Genomic DNA, 21471 nt, shown 5'->3' with positions numbered 1-21471 from the left:
CACGCGCACACACAGCCACCCGCACACGCACACGCACGGCCGGCACCCACTGCCTGGCCCCGGCGGCTCCACTCCCACTCGCAGCAGCAAACCAGCCACTTCTGATAAAATCTGCCTAAAAAATCCAGCGCGCGGTCGGGAGCCCCCGGCCGGACCCCCTCCGGCCCTGCCGTCCTGCGCCGTCCGTGCCGGTGCCAGTGCCGGTGCCGGAGTGATGCCCGGCGCGGCTTCCTCACTCCCGCTCGCCGTCTTCGCTGCTGCCTGCAACGAGCGGAGAGGCGGTGTGAGCGGGTCCCACGGGACACGTGGCCCTGCGGAGGGGACAGTCCCCGCCGGGCACAAGGGCAGGGTGTCCTGCGCACCCCCGGCTCCCACTGCCAGGGGGACAGCGGCTCTACGGCCCCGCAGAGCAGCGCGCAGGGGACTCACCTCCTATGGAGTCCATGTCCGAGTCGGAGACGTGGGTGATGGAGAACCGGGACACCGGGGCAGGCGAGACCGTGAACCGGGAGAACTGGATGGGCAGCACCTGCTTCTGTGCCGGCACCACGGCCGACAGCGCAGGCACGGCTGGGTCGGGCTCCGCCGGAGTCCCCGTCAGCGAGGACATCAGGGACGGCTTCACCGGCATGAGCGGAAAATCGTCGTCCCACTCGAAGCCACCACCTGTGCCAGGGGGCAAGGGGCTGAGCCCACCGCGGGGTGACCCCCGCCTGCCCCGTGTCCCCCACGACCCCCCAGCTCCTTACTCTCTTCCGAGGCGTTGCCGTCCGAGGAGTCGTCCGAGGCTCCCGGCCTGCCCGCCGGGCTGGGGGGGCTGCTGCCAGCGGGGGGCTGCCCCGAAGGCTGGGGGGGCTCCGGGAAGCTCAGCTCCCGCGTGGGGCTTTCCTGCACAAGGGGAGACAGGAGGGAAGGGACGTCGCTAGGGACACATCTGGGGATGGCTCTTGGCACCAGTCCCCAGCACCCAAACCTCCCCATGGTCATGCCCAGCGCCCAGCTCTGCCCCCCACGGCCACCCACCTGGTCAAAGAGGTAGATGGTAACGTCGTCGTAGAAGGAGACGGCCTTCTTCTTGCGCTCCAGGTCCTCGCAGAAGGCCTCGGAGAGCAGGCTGGGCATCTTGAGGAGGCTGCGCAGGTTCCTGCCGCTCTGGCTCTCGGCCACCACGATGGGGACGGCCACCGGCTCCTCCTCGCTCTCCTCGCTCTGCTCCTGGATGTTGTAGCAGCGCAGCTCCTCATCCGACTCATCGCTGTCCTCCGTGTCCTCCTCCTCCTCCTCCGGCTCCTCGTGGCGCTCGGGGGCGGCCGGCCGCGGCTCCTGGGGGGACGGGAGCGGGGAGAGGCCGGGGCGCGACTCAGCCCTCGGTAGCAGCGTGCTGGGACCCCCTGGTGCATCATCCACCCCAGGTCCCTCCAGGGGCAGCCCCAGTTCCCCAAGCCGCGGTGCAGGGGACACAGTCTGTTCAGTCCCGGCTGCAGCTCCCCCAAGCCCAGGGACACCCTCGGGCACGTGGGTCCCTCCGGTGGACACCGGCTCCCCGGGGCTCGCTGGCACCGGGGTCAAGAGGAAAGTCTTGGGCGGGGGACGGGTGTCTCCATCGGGGTGCGGGGAGCTGCCCGGTGCCAGCCCCGTGCCGGCGGGTCGCTGCTCAGTGCCAGGCGCTTGTCCCATGGGGCTGGCCGGGGTGCTCCCGGTCTCTGCCCCCCGCCAGTCCCCCACCGAAACCCCCGCCAAAGGCGCATCCGCTGCCAGCACCATGCTGAGTGCAGCCGGGGGGCTGCCGGGAGCCCCCGGGGGGTGCAGCGGGTCTTCTCCCAACACAGGGGTTCGTCCCAGGTCCTGCACGGGGGACTGGGGACCCTCCTCTGCCTCAGGGGTCCGGGACCCATCGCTGTCCTCCTCGTCCTTGGGGCCACGCTCGGCCTCGGTGTCGTAGTCGGAGAAGTAGGCAGAGTCGCGGTAGGGGTTCTTCTCGGAGAGGCTGTGCAGCTCGGCCCCAAGGGCAGTGGAGAGCCGCGTTTCGGGGGCCGGACCCTCACCCTCGCCCCCTGGCAGCCCCGGGGGTGGCTTCCCCAGCTGGCTGAAGGTCTCTGGCTCTCGAGGTTCATGGGGCTCTTTGAGGACGAACTCGGGGGACTCATTGTTCTCGGTGTCGTAGCCGCTGTCGAGGGCCCTGGGCTGGCCGGGCGCGCAGGCAGTGGGGCTGCAGACCTCGCAGGAGCTGCCTGTGGAGGGGATGTCCAGCGACTCCAGGGAGTCCGGCGTCCCCACCTGCTTCTGCAGGGACTTGAAGGCTGGTGCCGTCTCCACCCGCTCTGCGTAGTCCCCAGAGAAGTCAGTGAAGACGCCGGAGGTCAGCTCCGCCGTGTCCTCGTCACTCCCCTCATCCGTGCTGGGGAAGCTGGCACTGGAGAAGGTCTTGTCCGGTGTCCGGTCTGTGTCACCAGCAGCACACGTGCTGCTCTCGGCAGCCGCCTCCCCCGGCACTGGCGCAGGCACCTCCAGCACAGGCTGGGCACCATCTACGCTGGGCTCGCTGGGGGGAGCGGGGTTCGGGGTGGCAGTGCCAGCCATGGGGGTGGCCTCCCCCGGCCCCGGCGCAGCTGCGGCATGGGGCAGTGGGCTGCGGGCAGGGCTGCTCCCCTCCGTGCTCTCGTCCGGGTGGGCATCGTGCTGGGCCCCCGCTGCGGCTGGCGGGGCCGTGCCGGGGCCCCACGGCGTGCCGGGGCTGCCAGCCAGCGCTGCTGCCTGCGAGCGGCCGCAGGTTGATGAGTCACGGCTGTGCCAGGCCTGACGCCGCGGGGAGGGCGAGCGGTGCGGGGAGGAGGAGCCGCCGGCCGTGCCAAGGGGCTGATCCTGCCAGGGGCGGTGGAAGTCACGGCCCAGCGGGGACCCCCCGAGCTGGGGCTGGCCGCACGGCACGGTGCCCAGCGGCTTGGCCATCAGCCCACGGAAGGTGATCATGCGGCGGTAGCACCAGCTGTCCCCGGGCGGGGGCTCGCGGGATGCGGGGCTCCCGCTGCCGATGTTGTTGTTGGAGGAGCTGTTGGAGGCCCAGGGCTGCCGCTGAGCCGGGGGGCTGGAGCCCTGCGGGTGGGGGGCTCCGGGGGGAGAGTCCTCGCTCAGCTCCAGGGCCACGCAGTCTGGCCGGGCCGCGCTCTGTGCCGGTGGCCATGCACCCGGCGGGGCTGCCCGCGGCTCCCCGTACGCCCGCGGGCTGTACGCACAGTTCACCGACGGAGAGACGCCCAGCGGGTCGGTGAAGATGCTGGGCTGGAAGCCGGGGATGGGCCAGTCCTGGCTGCCCGGCTGGGGGGGCTCGTTCTCCAGCAGGTATCCCTCTGCCCCGCGGCTGGGGGGCGGCTCGTAGCCCCCCGGCTCCTGCCCCGGGCAGGGGTAGGGATAGTACTCAGCACACTCCCAGGAGCCCTCGCTGGCCGGCGCGTGGCCCAGCAGCGGCTCCATGCTGAGGGACACGGTGGGGCTGCTGTCCGAGTCGTAGGTGCCGCTGCCGGGGGCACCCTGGGCTCTCCAGCAGGACGGGGGGCGCGGGGAACCCCGCTCGCCCGCGGGGCTGTAGGTGCACATGGCGTAGTCCAGCTCGGCACTGCCCTCGCCGGGCCCCTCGATGCGGATGTAGTACTCGCTGCCCAGCGAGGGGCTGTGAGCGCCCAGGATGGGCACCACGCCGGGGGCCGGCAGCGCAGGGCAGCCCGGCCCTTGGCACTCGTAGCAGGAGGGAGAGACCCCCAGGCTGAGGTGCCCCGCGGTCGTGGCCGGGTAGTAGAGGTCGTGGTAGCGGGCGGCACTGCTGGGGCTCAGGGAGCCCAGCGGTGCCTGGAAGTGCTCGGTCTTGGTGTGCTCCCACTTGTACTCGAAATTGAGGCCGTGGCTGGTCTCCATGACGGTGAGGATGTCGTCCCCGTCCGAGGGGAAGCCGTCAGCCGAGAACTGCTCCAGGAGCGGGAAGGAGGAGAGCTCGGCACCGTGGTGGCTGGCACTGGCGTTGCCATTGGGCTTCATGGAGTTCCAGCGCTTCTCAAACTCCTCCTCCGCCTCCGTCGTCCCTTTGGCGCAGAGGTAGGAGAGCAGGAGATGAACCTCCTCGGCCGTAGGGCGCTGCTCCGGCTGCAGCCAGCAGAACTGCATCACCTCGTACCTGTCGCGGTCAGGGCCGAGGGGCCATGGTCAGCACCAGCCCTCAGCCCAGGGTCGGGGACAGGGGGGACGGGCTGCGGCCACAGCCCGGCCGGGTTCTCACCAGCGCTCCGACAGCGAGAGCTTCAGCTGCGGCTTGGGCAGCTTGAGCTGCTGCTCCTTGATGGCGTAGGCCAGCACTTGCCGGTCGGAGTAGTGGTCGTACGGCTGGCTGCCCAGCTCAAACAGCTCCCAGATGGTGACGCCCAGCGACCTGTGGGCAGAGCGGGATGCTGGGACCACAGGGAGACCGCCCAACCCCAAAAATCACCCACCCCGACACGTCCTGCTGATGCTGCCCTGTGCCAGTCACCTCGCTCCGTGCCCGCCGTGCCCGGCAGCAGCCCCCCCGCGCCCCCCAGGCCCTGCTCACCAGACGTTGCTGGCCTTGGTCTGGTCCACGATGAGCAGGTTGCCGTGCACCTCGTCGATGAGCTCGGGCGCGATCCAGCGCAGCGGCACCCACAGCTGGTCGGCTGTCACAAAGTAGTCGTCCTGCCAAGTATGCAGGGTCAGTACGAGAAGAGAACGTCAAACCTACGCGTGAAGGACCGGCCACACCGCGGAGAGAGCTGTCCCCAGCCCCGCCACCCCTCAGCCGCCCCCCACTGCCGCCCACGTCCCCCACTGTCCCCAGCACATGTTGTGCTGCCTCTGCCTGAGCCCCCAGCCCCTCTGCCTGCTCCCCTCTCTCCCCATCCTGAGACCCCTCCCGCCAAACCCCCCGCACTCACTGGCTGTGATCTCAGCCCTGCAGGAGCTGCAGGCAGGACAGACAGACAGACAGACAGACAGCCCGCCCCCAGGCTGACGTGCTGGCAGCTGCCTGCAGGGACCGGCCCTGGCAGGGGGCACATCCAGGCAGCAGCAGAGAGCCCCCCCGGCTGCATCGCACTCTGCTGGGCAGGGGGCCAGGGTGCTTGGGGGGGAACAAACCCCCGCTTTGTGCACGGGGGGAGCCACCGACCCAGGGCGACCAGCCTGGGGGAGCTGCCTGGTCCTGGGGTGCAGAGCGCCCCTTGCAGGGTGGTCTGTGGGACTGCACCCCCCTGCTGCCCCAGCAAAGCCCGGGGGGTGTCCTTGCACCACTGGGGAGGGAGATGTGTGTCGGGGGGCACAGGGCTCAGGGTGTGTGTGCCCACAGCTCCGCCATGGGGTCCCTGCACGCAGCCCCCAGCCCCCCAAACCAGCCTTACTTTGTACTTGCAGTGCGAGAGCCCATAGTCCCCGATCTTGACGGTCAGGTCTGCGGTGAGCAGGCAGTTCCGCAGGGCCAGGTCGCTGCCAAGCAAACCCCGGCGCTGTCACCGCTGCCCGGGGGGCGCAGGGGAGCACCCACCGGCCGGGGCCAAGGGTCTGTGCTCGGGCCCCCCCGGCAGCGCCGTGGCTGGCGGTGAGAGCGGACGGCTGTGCGGTGGTGGGGCTGGCGGTCTGACTGCCCAACACCGGGCGTGCCGATAACCAGCCACCGAATGCACAGCAGGAATGCCTGCGCGGCTGCAGCTGCGCCTCGTCCGCCCGTCCGTCATGCGCTGAGCCCAGCAGAACGCGGCTGTCTCCGGGCAGCGCGAGCCCTGGCACGGGGCTGGGCTCCCCGTGGCTGCCCCAGCCCGGAGGGTCACACCGAAGGGGCACACACAAGACCCCGCTGTGGCAGGGCCCACCGAGGCCAGGATCCCCACAGCAAAGTCCCCCCATGTCCCCTCACCCACAGCACTGCGTACCCTCACAGGGACCCACCCATGGAGTGTGGGGAGGGTCCAGTGGCCCCCGATGGCAGCGCACCCCCTCCTCAACAAAATCACTGATGCTGGAGTCTCTGTCTGCAACTCACTCAGCACCAGGATATTGTTGGGCAGGAGGAGCAGCAGTGGGGCGGAAACACTGGCGTCCTGGGGGCTCCCTCTGGACGGCCCCCTGAGCCCCCCGCCCCCGTGCCCCAGGCCAGCCTACCTGTGGATGTAGTTGTTCCTGTGCAGGTGCAGGACACCGCAGGCCACCTCGCACGCCATCCTCTGCAGCGTCAGCGGGTCTGGGGTCATGGCCTCGGCCCCCCGGCAGCTCCGCAGGTACCCCTTCAGGTCACCCTGCAGGGCAGTGTCACTGTCACCAGCCACGGCGAGCTGACGGGCTCAGCATGCCCAGCTGAGCGCTGCCATGTGCCCTGCCCTGCCCTGCCATCCATCCGCGGTACCTGCGGCAGCACCTTGGCGAGCAGGACGGGGCGCGGGGGGACGCAGGGGACTTACCAGCGGGCAGAACTCCATCACCAGCAGGTACGGGGTGACCTCGGCACACTGGGCCAGGCACTGCAGCAGGTTGGTGTGCTGGAGGGCCCTGTGTGGGACAGAGAGACGCGGGCACATCGGCACTGCGCCGGCTGGGGTGGGGGGACGGCAGCAGCCCCTGGGGAACCATCTCCCTGCCCTTCTGCTGCTGCGCTGGGGGCCAGCGCTGGGAGCGCTGGGAGCGGGTACCAGCACGTCCCAGCACCCCGGGACATGCCACAAAGGGACACTTGTTCCGCTCTGCTGGGGCAGGGAGCAGCTCCACACCCCCCAGACCCGCTCTGCCCATGACCTCAGCGCAGCCGCTGCCCTCGCGCTGCCGGCAGCTCCCGGCACAGCCCTTGTCTTGCCACAACAAGCGCCCGTCCTGCCTGGAGAGCTCAGCTGGGCACCTCCCAGGGCAGCCACAGCTCTGCTCACAGCCGAACATTGCACAGGGGGACCAGGCACCATTCCACAACATCCCCGCTCCCGGTGTGCCCGGTGCAGCAGCGGCACCATGGAGCGACCCCGGACTTACCTGTAGGGCTGCGCTTCCTCTAGGAACTGCATCTGGTCCTGCACGCTGGCGCTCGCCTTCAGCTCCTTCACTACCACCTGGGTGCTGCTGATGCCAGAGTTCACCTCCCCCAGGAACACCTGCAGCAAGGGACAGGCTCATCCTCACCGTGCGCCCCCACCTCACAGAGCCCCCTCCCCGCAGCCAGCGTCCCATGGGGTGTCCCCGCAGCCAGCGTCCCGTGGGGCGTCCCCAGGGGAACCTGTCCCAGCCGCTCACCTTGCCGAACCAGCCGTGCCCGATCTCCTTGAGGTAGAGCAGGCTCTGCCGCCCCAGGTCCGCGGACTTGAGGAGCTGCACTGTAACAGAGCACATCCAGCTGCCCGCGCGCCCTCCTGCCGCCCCCGCCCGCCCAGCCTGCCCGCGTTACCCGCCGGGCCCGTTCCGGCCCCCGTGTCCCCTCTGTGCCACCCAGCGCCAGGCTCTGCACCGTCCCGGGGGGCTCCGGAGCAGCCGTCCCCAGGCACCCCGCAGCCAGGGCATCCCCCTGCCCAGGCATCCTCCCGCAGGGGATGTGGGGTCCCAGCGTCCCCAGATCGGGTAGCAGCAGCAAGCTGGCTCCCTGCCCCTTCTCCCCAGAGAGAGCGGAGCCGAGCGGCGGGAGCTCTGGCATCCAGCCCCTCCCGGCCCCCCGGCACAGGTCCTGCCCCTCAGGCACTCGTGCCAGTGGCGGGCAGCAATGGGGCCATTGTTGGGCTGCGCCGCCCCTCGCCGGCCCCCCCACACCATTGCCGTTCAGCGGGCCGGGAGGGGGCCCACATTCCTCTCCCACTCACAGGCTTGTTTACGCGGGGCTGGGGTTCACAGGTGCCACATTTTGGGGTTCCTGTGTTCCGTACCAACCAGTGGGGTGCAGGCTGCTCCCCGGGGATGGTGCCAGGCGCAGGGCCACCAGGACCCTTGCACCATGGGACAGTGGCAGCGCTCGCCACTGTCTGTCCCCTGCCCAGCGGCAGAGCACTGCTGGGGCCACCCCTCCTTAGCAGGGGGCATCCCCCATCCCACCCCATCACACCAGTGGTGCAGGATCCCCAACCATGGAGCACAGGGATCCCGCAAGGACCGTCACCCGTCCCCATCCCGGCTTACCTGAGCGCCCCGGCTGCTTGGCCATGGGCAGGGAGACCTTGGTGAGGGGCAGCACATAGACCTCGGGGCCATGCTGGGGGGCGGGCGAGCCCTGGGCCGACAGCTCCGTCACGTAGTCGTCCCCCTCGGCGTTCTCGAACTCCTGGGCCGGGGAGTGCGCGGGGGGGCACACACCGAGCAGAGACAACTGACCCCGTGGGTTCCCCACTGCCCCGTGCAGCCCTCTGCCCGTCGCCCCGACGGGATCCCCCCACAACAGACCCCCAGCATGGAGACCCTCCCAGCACACAGCCCCGCTGCACGCTGCCGGCAGCCCCCACGGGACAGGCACCCCCTCCCCACCGCCCTGGCACCGGTACCTGGCTGCGCCGCCCGGCCAGCGCCCGGAAAGCCGCCTGGGCGAGCAGGTAGGCGATGGTGAGCATCTCGCCCCGCGCACGCCCAGCCCGGCCTCATGGCGCTGCCATGCACGCCATGCACCACGGCCCGCTGGCCACGGGCAGCGCCCGGCCGCGGCCCTGCACCCCTATATAGCCACCGCGGGGGCACGAGGGGGCTCATTGTTCCCCTCCGGTGCTCCGGCCGGTGTGGGACGGTTACACAACAGCCCAGCGTGTCCCCCCCAGCCTGACCCCCTCCCGCCGCGGGCGCCACAAGCCTCCACAAAAATCTCAGCAATTAGGGAAAAACCATTTCTCGGCACATTCTGTGCCTGTGAGGTCAGAGTGCCTCCCGCCCCCGGGGCGTGCGGGTGGGACCGCAGCCCTTAACCATGGCAGACCTGGCCCCTGCAGAGCTGCGAGCGCGGATGGGTCAGGATGGGGCCCACAGTGATGCTGAGCCCGCAGATCCAGGCTCTGTGCAGATTGGGGATCCTGGGTGGGTCAGGATGTGACCCACGGTGATGCTGAGCCCCGGTAGTGGGGGGCTGAGCTCCCCCAAGCAACGTTGTCGTGTGCCAATTCATATCCTGCACTGGTGCTGGCAGCAGCGGGGGATCCTGCACCAGGATCCCAACCCCTCGCTGGGCCCCTGGGGAAAAGCTCCCCCAGTGCCCTGGCCCTGGGAGACCCCTGCCCGCCGCACCCCCGCGTCCCCAGCTCACCTTGAAGCCGATGTCCCCCTTCTTGCAGCACAGGCAGGCCAACATGAGGAAGATGAAGGTGAAGAGCCCCGAGAAGGAAACGGCCACGACAGCCAGCGAGGAGGACCAGGAGAGCTCGCTAAGGGGGGTGCCGTCTGCGGGGACAGGAGGGGCGTGGGCTCAGGGTGGGGGGCACAAAGGGGGCATGTGGCTGTGCCCATGGGTGCTGCTCAGGGTGGGTCATGGGATGCAGGGACACATCAGGGGCTTGGGCAGGGAACAGCCGGGGTGGGGGGGTCACAGCACTGCTGTGCCCCCTTTGCTGGCTCATCTGTTGGCCAGGATGGGTGGGGAGCCCAGGAGGGACCCCAGAGCCCAGGCAGGACCCCGCCAGCAGCTGGCACGGATGGGGACGGGCACAGTGCCCGTGGTAATGCAGGGTGGCAATGACACCTGGGGAGCGGGGCTGCGCTGGCCCAGGGTCACCAGTTCCTGCCCCGTCACATCCACGGAGCTCAGAGACGGGATCTCCAGGGAAGGGTTTGCTGGAGACCCACCAGCACGGCTGGGAGCCCCTCCAGGCACCAGCATGTCCCAAAACCCGGCACCGGCCACCCCCTCAAGCCCGTTCTGCGTCCCCTCGGGGTGACAGGGAGCACGGTGGCAGTGGTGGCACCCACCGCCCAGCCACAGGGCCCACCAGGCCCCCGCCATCAGCTGCAGCTGCCACATTACTATTCTGCCCAGCGCCTGCCCGAACAACCAGCGCGATTGTGGCAGGAGGAAGCCGGAAGGTGACGGCGCTGCCAGCAGAGCCGGCCTCGCCGGGGACCCGCACGCAGCCCCGCGGTGCCCAGCACGGTGCCCTGCCCGTGGGACACCGGGCTGGGACGGTGCCCTGCCCGACCCCACAGCTCCGCTCAGCCACCTGAGTGCCCATCCCGCGTCGCGATGCCAGCACTTGTAGATGCTCATGGCACACGCGGCTCCCGCACACGGACCACGAGGCATCGCTCTATCGTCAGCCCTGCGCCCCGACCGCCCGACCCTCTGCTGCCGCCCGTGCCAGGCTCAACGCTGCGCATCCGGCTCCCGGGACACGTCCCTGCTCGCAGCACGGAGCACCCGGCTCCCGGCACAGCCATGAGCCAACGCACCAGCCCCGTGTGCTCCGGCACAGCCCAGGCCATGGCAAACTCTGCCAGCACTTGCCAAGGAGCTCAAGAGCCATCTTCTACGACTGGAGGATGCACAGCTGAATCTGGGAGGAGCAGGGGGTGGCGTTCCCCCTCCTTTCAGCTGGTTTCCATGGTGAACACACTTTGTACCGTGAATGTCACCATTTTCCCTGGATAGTGGGACAGCAAGAGAGAAAATGACTCACTGAAAAAGAGCCTTTTGAACGCTGACGGGGAGCAGAGCGCGGTGACAGGAGCCTTTCCATGGGGACCCTCAGCTGAGCCGCCCCTCGGCTGCAGCTCGGGAACCAGCGTTTTGCAAACAAACCACCCTCCGAACCAGCGGGCCTGGGAGCTCCCGCTGCTCCTGCCTCAGTTTCTCCATCTGCGCAACCAGTGACCTGTGAGCCATGACCAGCGCAGCCTGGGCAGGTTTTGTGCTGTGGCAGGGCCACCACCACCACCGTGACCCGCCACCGTGACCCACCACCACTGCGACCCACCGCCACCATCCTGCTGCCGGGGCTGCCAGCGCTGCCCTTCCCCATCACCACAGCACAGGTGTTCGGTACGGCGATGGGAATGTGGCAGCATTTCAGCAGCCAAATACTCCCAAAACCAAGTCAAATGCACCTGCAGCAGCAGCTGCCGGAGCACGGGGGTGCAGGGCCACCGAGAGCACCAGGACACAGGGACACCAAGAGCACCAGGACACAGGGACACCAAGAGCACCGGGACACAGGGACACCAAGAGCACCGGGACACAGGGACACCAAGAGCACCAGGACACAGGGACACCAAGAGCACCGGGACACAGGCTGCGTGCGGTGGTGAAGGACCGCAGGGCTCTCAAGAGAAGACGGGGGTCCCACGGCATCCTGCACCCCATCTTGAGGCTCTGACCCCTCCCAGGAGCAGGGTCTCCGGCAGCCTGCTCACACGTCTGCCGCCGCGATGGCCTCTGTGCCAAGGCCACCGTGCTCGGAGCCAGGGCCGGCCCTGCAGGGTGGGCACAGGCGGGGATTTGGTGGCAGCAGTGGGGTCACAGCTCCAGGTCCAGCCCCAGCAAATAGGAGAACGGCAATGGAGAGAGACTGGGGATGCGGGGTGCAGTGCGGTGCAGCGGGGTGCAGTGGGGTGCAGTGGGGTGCAGTGGGGCACACACTGCTCTCCTACCCCACGGTGCTGCCACCGCACACCCCGCAGCAGGCAGAGCCCTGCCTAGCGCTGCCCGCAGCCCCAAGCCCGTTGCGTTGCCCACCCAGCCTGGGTCGCAGCCTCAAACCCCGGATCCTAACGGGGACACAAAAAGGCCAGCAGGACCCGGGGTGCCGACCCTGCAGCGTGATGCTGCTGCCCGTGACACCGGCCACCGTGCACGGCCCTTCCCTTTGCTGACTCACGTTTGCCGGGTGCCTGCGGCCGCCTGGCCGGCCATAGGCGCTGCCGCGGCTGCCGCTGCGGGCTGGGCAATGCTGCGGCCGCCGCTCGTCAGTCCCCGGTGCCGCGCGGAGCCCGGCGCGGTGAGCGGTGGCTGACGTGTGCGGAAGGACGAGCCGGGGACTCCCGCAGAGCCCGGCGGCAGCTCCCAGCCCGGGGTGATGCTGCGTGCGGGGCCACGGGCGGGCGGCACCCGGCTCCTGCCCACCCAGCCGCTGCAGGCAGGGCTGCCCAGCACCCCGCACCAGGCACAGCACCGGCAGCAGCCGCGGGGCGCACAGCACAGCACTCCACGGCCCCTGCGCCCACCTGGCCTCTCGCTGTAGGACCTGATGCAAGCCACAGTCCCCTGCCTCAGTTTCCCCATCTGTAGTTCACTCAGGGTGGCGGCCCCCAGGACCGTGGAGGGGCTGCAGGGAGGGATGAGGGCTCGCAGGCCAGACCCCGCACCGCAGGGTGCAGCCCCCTGCAGCAGGTGCCCGGCTGGGAGAGGCAGGATTGGGGCAGGGAGCAGGGCAGGACTGGGGCAGGATTCAGGCAGGGATTGGGCGGGATTTGGGCAAGGAGCAGGGCGGGATTTGGGAAGGATTTGAGCAGGGCAGGATTGGGGCAGCGAGCAGGGCACGATCCGAACGCACAGGACCCACCGGCACTCCTGGCCGCGGGCCCCGCGCTGCCCTGGTAACGTGTGAGTCCCCGGGTCCATGGGCAGCTTCCAGGAAAGCGATTTCACACCCCACCGGCCGAGCGCTCTGCTCACCCACACGCATCCAGGCGGCACGAAACCATCCGCTGCCATTTAGCCTGCAAACGCGCGGCTGCTCCTCGCAGTCCGGCTGCGGCTCCAGAGGGAAACTGAGGCAGCGGGGCCGTGGGGAAGAAGCGTGACGGCCCCGGGTCTGCTCCCCTGGGCCCGGAGCGGGGCTGGCACCACCCCTGCTGCCGCGCGGCACGGCGCCGGTGCCCGCGGATCCTCCCGAGTCACCGCCGGACCCCACGGCGGGTGGTCAAACGTGGGGCGCGAGGAAGCAGCACCCTGCACCCCCCAGCCCTGGAGAGCCCCTCCCACCAGAAACAGCCAAACAACCCGGGCACCCCCTCCGGTGATTAACAGATCCACTAATTTGAAATGCAAGGCACGCCTTGTTAATCTGGTCTCCTTTATGCATCTTCTAATGTGGGCTTATTTAACCAATGCAGAAGTATTTTTGAAAGGACTGATTCTTGCCTCTTAATTCTGGTTTTATCATCTTGGGATGAATTTGCAGTAAAAAAGTAATTGGATGGAAAATAAAATATCATCCATCATTTTCTAATGTGACGAAATAAAAATTAGGGCTGCAATAAGTAGAGGCCACGCCGCATCATTGTTGTGCACACACCAAGCGCCTCAGCCTGCTGAGAAACAAAAAGCCAAGTCCCCCCATGAAAGCCGTCCCGGCTGCAGAGCCGGGCTGCAGCCACACCGCCAGCACTTCTGAGAAAACAATAACAGATAACAAAGCGTGCAGAGCAAGGTTCGATTGATTATTTAAACAAATTCTCCTGCTCAGACCTGCGCCGGGCGCTGTAAAGCCTCCCACGCTGGCAGGGATGCTTCGGCTGCAGCGCGGCAAACCCGCCGCCCCGAGGGGCAGGACCGACCTCAGCCCCCATGCCCGGGGGGAGCGTCACCCCGGCGCTGACCCGCCAGCCCGTGCCGGGACCGGTGCCAGCACCAGGGCTGCCCCTGAGCGCGGCACCGCGGTCCTGCCAGCGTGCGGCACCGGCCGAGACGAGGCCTTGGCCAGAGCCGCGTTTACGTAACAGCGGGAGAGGCAGCGCGGAGCCTATTTTTATCAGAAACGCTCGGAGGCGTTATGAAACCAGGAGCTTCGGCTCTGGAGCGGAGCGGCGGAGCGGGGCCCAGCGCGGCAGGGGATGCGCCACGGAAACCTGGGCAGGGTCTGGCGGCTGCGGCAGCCCCGGGGGCTCCGACCCGCCGCAGGGGACCCCTCGCTGCCATCGAGCCCGGAGCTGCTCCGGCGGTACAGCCGGGTGCTCCCTGGGGCTTCTCCTGCCCACCGCATAGCCCAGAGCCACGCGGTGCCGTCACCACGAGGATCACCGGGCAGCGGCCACGGGCACGTCACAGCACCGCGCACCCAAATGCCACCCAAAAGCAGCGCAGCCCAGGGACCGCCGGCAATGGGCTCTGCCACAGCTACAGTGCTGGCAGCAGGGGAGGCGAACGGAGCCACCCTGAGCCGCAATGGCCAATGCCAGTCCTGAGCAGCAACGTGTGCCGAGGGCCTCGTGCGGCATCAGGGCACAGCGGCCACCCCGCGCTGCTGGGGCCACCGGCAGGACGTCCCTAGCGCAGCCCCACCGCCCCAAGCCGCAGGGAGCGGCGCAGCAGCAAGGTGCTCGTGGCACTGATGGGGGGTGCTCAGTGCCAGCCAGCCCGGCACGCCCTGCGCCACGCCTGCGCCCGGCCAGCCCCACGGCGCCCGAATCACCCATCAGCCACGTGCACAGGACATGGACCAGAGAGCCCACAGAATTCCCTGACTGCTGTGGCGATGGTGACGGGACGGCTCGCGGCTGGGAGCGGTCTCAGCCCTGCACCAAACACCAGCCTGGGGCGCAGCCAGCGCGGCAGGTGAGCCCGGGAGGAGCACACGGCCTCACCGGCACTTCAGAGCGGTGACGGGGCAGCCCGGCAGCGGGACAGCCCGGCACAGCCAGGGCGGGAGCCTGGCAGCACTCCTGCCCATGGGAGAGCCGGTCCCTGCCCAGCCGGGCGGGCAGCGCTGCTCCATTTACTGCGTTTGCCTACGTTGGAATTTTCCTTCACTCCAGTAATTAAAACGAACCGCTTTAACACGGCTGCTGGCACCAGGCTGCGCAGGAGGACGCTGCCCGCGGCTGGCAGAGGGGAAGGGATGGGAACCGGGACCCCCCGATGCTCGCTGCCTTCATCCTGGGCTGGGTGACAGTGGCTCTGCAGGAGACCCTGGACCTGCTCCCCCTTCCTCCAGCGCCAAACCCTCCCATGCTCACCAGCCCCACGTCCCCTCCATCCTCCGGCCATCCCCGAGCCGTGCACCAGCTCCTGTGCAGCCCCGGCGCTCCCGTCCCCCTTGTGTCCCAGCCAGGCTGGAGCGGCTCAGAGCTCAGCTGACGGCAGGGGACCTCACGGCAGCGATTGCCCTGAGACGGCCGCGCAGCACGCTCCGACGATGCTTCCCCGGGCTGTCGGGGGGATTAATGCCCAGAGGAGATTTATTTTCCTGCCACTGGACACGCTGAGTCAGCACAGCTCGGCTCCTCTCCGTGCCAGCACCGTCACCCTCCGGCCCTCCCACGGCTGCCCCAGCCTGGCACCCGGCACTGCGTCCTCGCGGGTCCCGCCAGCTCAGCCCACCCCGACGGGCAAAGCCCCGTGCCGGGCCATGCGCCGGGGTGGGTGTAACTGGGGATGGGCAGCGGCTGCGGGACAGGCTGGGACGTCCCCCCTGCATCCCAGAGAGCCAGGTCAGAGCCGCTTTCACCTGAGCGCAGGAGCTGCCCAACCTGTTGGGGATTTTGCAGCCCAGGGCGTTAGCGGGATGGAGAGGCAGCGGAACACAAACTAGGGAAACCTGGGAAGCGCGAGTTGCCCACACTGGCTGCTGGCGACCAGCACCAGGCAGGCTCCGGCTAAATACAGGCCCTTCCAGCAGGAAGGATGCGACCGTGCATGCAGGTGCACCGTGAGCCCCCGCCACAGCCCCAAGCCGCGCAGCGTGCTGGCAGTGCCAGCTCTGCCCTGAGTCCCGGTGCTGGCTCAGGCTGAGGCAGCTGTGGCACGATGAGACGGCAGCAGAGCACACGGTGCCGGGCAGGCACCCTGGGGGCTGCTCTGGCACACCATGTCCCACGAAGGCCAGGAGCGCCAGGCAGGGAGCCCGTGAGTCACAGCCCGCTCCCGCCCTGGCAACACGGAGCCCTTTCAACCCCGGCATATTAATTTCTCCTAATTGGCCTTGACAGGGATCCGTATTGCCATCCAGAACGCAGTCGCCCATGTGCGTGGGGAGGGAGCGGCACACGGAGCGGGGAATGGGGAGCAAGCGGCACCCCCGGGGAGCGGCGCTGCCAGATCTGTCCCCCCGCAGCGCAGGGTCCCGCTGCCCTGCAGCACTGCAGCGCCAGCGCCATCCCCGCGGCAGCCCGGCTGTGCTGGGGCAGGGGCTCCCACACGCTGCCCACCACTGCCCACCCTGGCAGCCCTGCGGGCACTGGAGGCACCGGGACTCAGCCCCTGCGGTGTGCCCGGCCCCGAGCCCGCCAGCCCGACAGACGGACGGGCCCCGCGCCGCTGGCACCTCCCGCGCACCTCATGGGAAATGTACAGTGAGGAGGACGGCAGCCCCGGTGCTGCCAGGGCGTTTTGCTTCCCCCATTGCTGCCACCCCCAACTCTCCCTTCCCCATATCTCCCCTTTGCATCCAGCCCCAGCTGCACCTTCCTCCTGTCTCCCCCAGTGCAGCCAGCAGCCAGCGGCACAGTTGGCACCGGGGTGGGAGCACGGAGTGCCTGGCCCTGGCTTTTGGCTGCCAGGGTCCTTCTGGGTGCTATGGCCTTTTGCCACCACCGTCCCCCAAATCCCTTCCCATCCCCGTGCCAGGAGCAGATGGTGACAGCAGACGCGGAACGCCAGCACTCGCCGAGCTGTTGCCACTGTGTGGCGGGACTGAAAACATGGAGCTGGGAGACCCCCCATCCCTCCCCAGCACCTGGAGCCCCCCCGTGGGTACAGAGGCCAGGGCCGGGTCACACAGCCGGAGCGGGGAGCGGCAATGTCACAGCCACCGGCAGCCAGAGACACCGCACAGCCCCCATGGGACACGGGGGAAGGCCGGGGCGAGTGAGGGGAGGAGAAAACGGGGAAGAAGAAATAGGTGGGGGAGAAAGGATGTTTCTCACAATTTCAAAATGCACTCCTGGGTCTAAGACAGAGAAGTGCGGGCTGGGAGTGGGCAGGGCAGGCAGGGCAGGCAGGGCAGGCAGGGCAGGCAGGGCAGGCAGGGCAGGCAGGGCAGGCAGGGCAGGCAGCGCAGGCAGGGGGCGAAGGAGGGAGCAGCCCCTTCCCCCAGCAGAGACACCCTCACGTCCCCCAGCAGCTTCAGTGCCAGGGAACCGGGAGCTGCTGACCCCAGCGCAAAGCGCTGCCCACCCAGGCGGCACGGGGACGCGGCACTTCTGCCCGGTGCCTCCAAGCAGCATCTGCTCGGCCGGGCTGCGGCAGGTCACGGCGCTTCCAGGGCAGGGAGCCAGCACCCAGTTCCCTGGGAAGCCCAGGGATGGGGCTCCGGGCTCGGGGCGGCCGGCCTGGCAGCGTCCCTCACCGGTGGGGCAGTCGGTGCTCTGCCGGTGGCTCCGGCGCTCCATGCACCATGCGGGAGCATCTCTGGGTCTGGCCTGTGGATGGGCAAAGGGAGACGGGAACCAGGAGGCCGTGGGGCTGGGACCCCTCCCCGGAGCCCCCAGCACTGGGAGCCCGTGCGGTGCACACTGGCCCGGGCAGCCGGCACAGCCCAGTGTGGGCACGTGTGATGGCTGAGCTGAGCAGCCTCACCAAAAACATGAGCTGAGGCCAGAGCATGGGCTGCTGGAGTTGGCACAGCCCCTCGGCACCCCCAGGTGACACCACTGTCACCGCTCCCCACTGCTGGCTCAGCCCACCGCCCGGCCCCAACAGCTGCGGCTTCTCCCTGTCCCTCCCCAGGGGACACAGGGACATGACACCAGGAGCTGGAGCCCCCGGGTCTGTCCTGTCCCCTGTCCCCAGCCACGGTGCCACCGCGTCCCACAAAGCGCTTCCTCCTCCTCTTCCAGACCGGCACAAGCAAACCCCAGGGAAACCGGGCTGGCGCAGGCAGGAGGTGCTGCCAACGGACAAAACCAACAAAGCCGTGAAACAGAGAACAGGGTTTGCTCCCCACTTGGCTCCTCTCCTGCCGGTTCCCGTGGGTGGCAGCCATACGGCGGCAGCCGAGCCCTGGGCCTGGGTGCGCGGCAGCACGGCGATCGGCAGCGATGGAAACCTTCTTGCAGAAGGATTTTTAAATCAAACGTGCCCTGCAAATCCTCAGGTTGACGGGATTAGCACAGCAAATGGGGCACCTCCCAAAAAAACAGAGAAATGTCACGCTGGAGGCTGAGGACAGCAACCACGGCTCCATTCCCAGAGCCGCTACATTTTACATGCAAATAAAGAGGTTTCCTCCTGAGCAGAAATCGATGCCGAGCAGGCTGGGAACAAAGTCTCTGGCAACGGAGACACGGTTTGGTGAGTCCCAGCGTGGTTCATTTTTAAATCCCCCCATGGATTCAGACCATCTGCAGCCACCAGACCCAGGGCCAGGGGAGCAGCGCGCTGCAAAGGGAGGGGGGACCGGGACCCTGGCAGGGAGGGACGCAGGAGCTCAGCATCGCCAGCCAGAGCCTCCGCCACCACCGCGTCCAGCACCGGCAACGCTTTGCCTCCTTGGCGGTGATGGAGGAGGCGAGGGGAGAGGCGCAGGACCCGCGTTTTCCCCGGTTGGGTAAACAAAGGGCCGGTGCCGAGGCCACCGCCAGCCTCACCGGATGTCCCCACACCTCGGCGGGGCTCCCCACGCTCCGCGGGCAGCGGGTCCCGCACGCGAGGGGTTCCCGACACCCTGCGTGGGTGAGCCCCCCGCACCGGCAGGGACGCGGTGCCAACGGCAGCTGCCGGCGTTTGGCAGCCGAGGAGCGAACGGCAGCGGCGAGGGGGAGGCTGCGGCTGCGGCGGCCCCAAAACACGCACACACAAAAGCCAGCCCCTGCTCTGCTCCCGCGCCTGCAGCATCTTCCTGCAGCTGCGGCGAGGCCGTAACACGGCGCTTTACATAACAGCCTGCGCCCCAAAACACCCGCTGCCCGTCCCCCGGCTCCCCACCGAGCACACCGGCCCTGCCAGCCCGGGGGGCACCGCCAGCCCCCCAACCCCGCGCCGCGTCCTCCCTCGCACCATCACCATTATCGCTGCCGCTATTATCCCATCGCCAGCCCGGCGATGCCTTCAGAGGCAGCGCAGCCCCCGGGATTCCTCCGCACGCTCCAGCCTCGGGGAACAAAATGCCGTCCGGCTGCGGCAACGGTCCCGCCACCGCGCCGGGACGGCTCCGGGAGCCCGGACGGTGACACTTCCCGGCAGCGAGGGCGGGGGATGCTCCGTGCCCGGTGCGGTGTCCGTACGGGCACGGCAGCGCGGGCAGCCGGTGCGGGGCTGAGCCGGAGCCGAGCGGGCAGCGCGGCGGCGGAGCGCGGGGGTTGCCCGGGAGAGACCCCCGGGGGTGGCGGGGAGGGCGCGGGGAGCGGGTGCCCGGCGGCCCCGGGGCGGCGGCACTCACCGGGGTCGAAGTGCGAGCTGAAGGCGAGGCTGGGGCTGAGGAACGCGGCCGACATGGCAGCGGCGGCGGCGAGGCGGCCCATGGCGCGGCGGGAGCCTCCCGGCCGCCGGCTGCCGCTGGCCCCGCGCTGGGCACGGCGGCGGCGGCGGCGGCAGCGGCGGCGGCTCCTCCTCCATGGCGGCCGCCGCGGCCCCGCGCCCCGTGCCCCGGGGAGGGGCCGCGCCGCCGCCGCCGAGGAGCGGGATCCGGCGGGGGGGCGGCAGGTGGCGGAGCCGCAGCCCCGGGCCCGCAGCGGGACCCGCCGCTCCCCCGGGACGCGCCGCCGCCGCCCCCGCGCGGCCCGGCCGAGGCGGACGGGACCTGCCGGGACCCCCCCGGGACCTTCCAGGAGCGGAGCCGGGACCCCCCTCCAGGGGCAGCCCCCGCCCTCCCGGAGCTATTCCGGTGTTGAGCCGCCCCGGGCACCGCTGGCTTCCCGGGACCGGGGATGGGGATCAGAGACGGGACAGGCGGCTGTGCCCCAACACCGCTCCCTCGCCCCCAGCACCTACTTCAACCTTGAACCCTGTCTGAACACCCCCCGCACCCCACACCTCTGCACCCGCAGCCCCACAGTGCCCAGAGCCAGCCCGGGACGAGGGGTCACAGCCCCTCCGCAGCACCCGCAGAGCCAGCCAGGCCAGCCCTGCGGCCGGGGGTCCCGGCGGGCTGGGGGCTCCCCCGCTGCGGGGCCACACACCTCAGCCTCGTGTGCCCGACGCCGCAGCCCCAGCACATGGAACCGCGCCCTCCAAACACGGGATGTTCAAAATCTGAACGGTGCTGACCCACCAGCCGGAACAGCTCTGGGCAGCTCCCGACCAGCCCCGCTCACAGCCCCCCCATGCTCCGGGGCTGGACTTTCCTTTGGGGCCATGGTGGGACCATCCCATCCTGTCCCGAAGAGCCGCCACTACAGGACACCGTCTTACCCCCCTCAGAGCTCAGCTCTTAGAGCGGGGCTCACACTTTCCCCCCAGTCAGTTTTAATATTTAAAGCCAAATTTTGCGTACACGATTAATTTTTTACAAGACTTCAAGCTTGCAAAGAACACCACGCTGCACATGTCATGTCGCCACAAATAGATCCAGGGCTGGAAGAATTACAGGCTGCTGGGAGAACAAACACGCTCCCGTCAGCCAGAGCCAGCTCGTTTCTTCGAGCCTCCGATTTTGCTGCTCCGGTGCAGCTGAGAGCTGCACAGCCCTGGGGTCCCTCTGCGAGGGGCTGTGGGATCCACTGACCCCCATCACTCATTCTGCTGTTGGTGCAGCCTGGCTGGGGCACAGCCCACGGGCATCCCGCTGCCAGCCCCCCCGCATCCCTGGTCCCTCCTGGCTGAGCAAAGGGCCACATCCCCATGTGTGTTGGAGTGTGGGAGCCCCTCAGGTCCCCCAGATGCCTTCCTGGGCTTCAGAGCAGCCGAGCAGACCCCGCGCTGCCCCTGCACAGCGCCCGGCGCGTTGGGGGATTTGGGCTCATTTGGGCTCTCCAAGCTGCGGTGACATCCACACCCGCGGTCCCGCAGGGAGCAGGTGCCCCGCGGCCGGGGCGGTTTGCACGGGCAGCCCCGCGGCTGAGCTGGTGCCGGCTGAGTCACGGTGAGCCGGGATGCAGGCGGGGGTGGGCGGCTGCGCAGAGCCCTCCCCAGCACCCACTCAGCCCAGCTGCCCTCGGGGCATCCAGAACAGGCAGCTGCTCCACACGATGAGGCAGGAGATGGGACAGGCTCGAGGCAGGAGATGGGACAGGCTCGAGGCAGGAGATGGGACAGGCTCGAGGCCGTCCTGCTGCTGGGGGGGGCAGCGGGTGGCTTTGGCGGGTGGCTTTGGCGGGTGGCTTTGGCGGGTGGCTTTGGCGGGTGGCTTTGGCGGGACCCCACGCACAGCAGCCCCAACCCACATCCCCTCCTCAGCCGGGCGCTGCTGCCGCATCTCAGGCGGGCAAGGAGCACGCTCGCCCCAATTAGCAGGGGAGATTACCCCGCACGGATCCTGCCAACTCACTGATTTGTCTGGGGCCACAGCTAATCCCCTCCCGGGCAGACACCAGATTGAGCCGCGATCTCTGCGCGGCGGCTGCCAAAAGCTCCCTGCGCTCCTGACCTCCTTCCCGGCCCCGCGGCCGCACTCGCCGGCAGCTAACGGGCTCCACTCATCCCGCGTAATCCTGGGTGGGGGCAGAAGG

The 21471-nt window shown here is 69.1% G+C and overlaps 1 protein-coding gene across 1 annotated transcript; it reads right to left on the bottom strand.

The window, feature by feature from the left end:
• Positions 1–232: 232 nt before the first annotated feature.
• AATK (apoptosis associated tyrosine kinase) lies at positions 233–19326 on the bottom strand (the record flags this gene model as incomplete). Its single annotated transcript, XM_080356449.1, has 14 exons — positions 233–261; positions 430–666; positions 750–888; positions 1024–4165; positions 4268–4417; positions 4577–4698; positions 5400–5484; positions 6157–6290; positions 6453–6540; positions 7012–7130; positions 7270–7349; positions 8140–8281; positions 9245–9378; positions 19245–19326. 14 exons carry the CDS (start codon positions 19324–19326, stop codon positions 233–235), a joined length of 4683 nt encoding a protein of 1560 aa, XP_080212575.1.
• Positions 19327–21471: the final 2145 nt, after the last annotated feature.

This window comes from Nesoenas mayeri (genome assembly GCF_963082525.1).
Source record: "Nesoenas mayeri genome assembly, chromosome: 19".
Lineage (NCBI taxonomy): Eukaryota > Metazoa > Chordata > Aves > Columbiformes > Columbidae > Nesoenas > Nesoenas mayeri.
The sequence above is the reverse complement of the archived record's forward strand: the minus strand, read 5'-3'. Positions and strand labels throughout refer to the sequence as shown.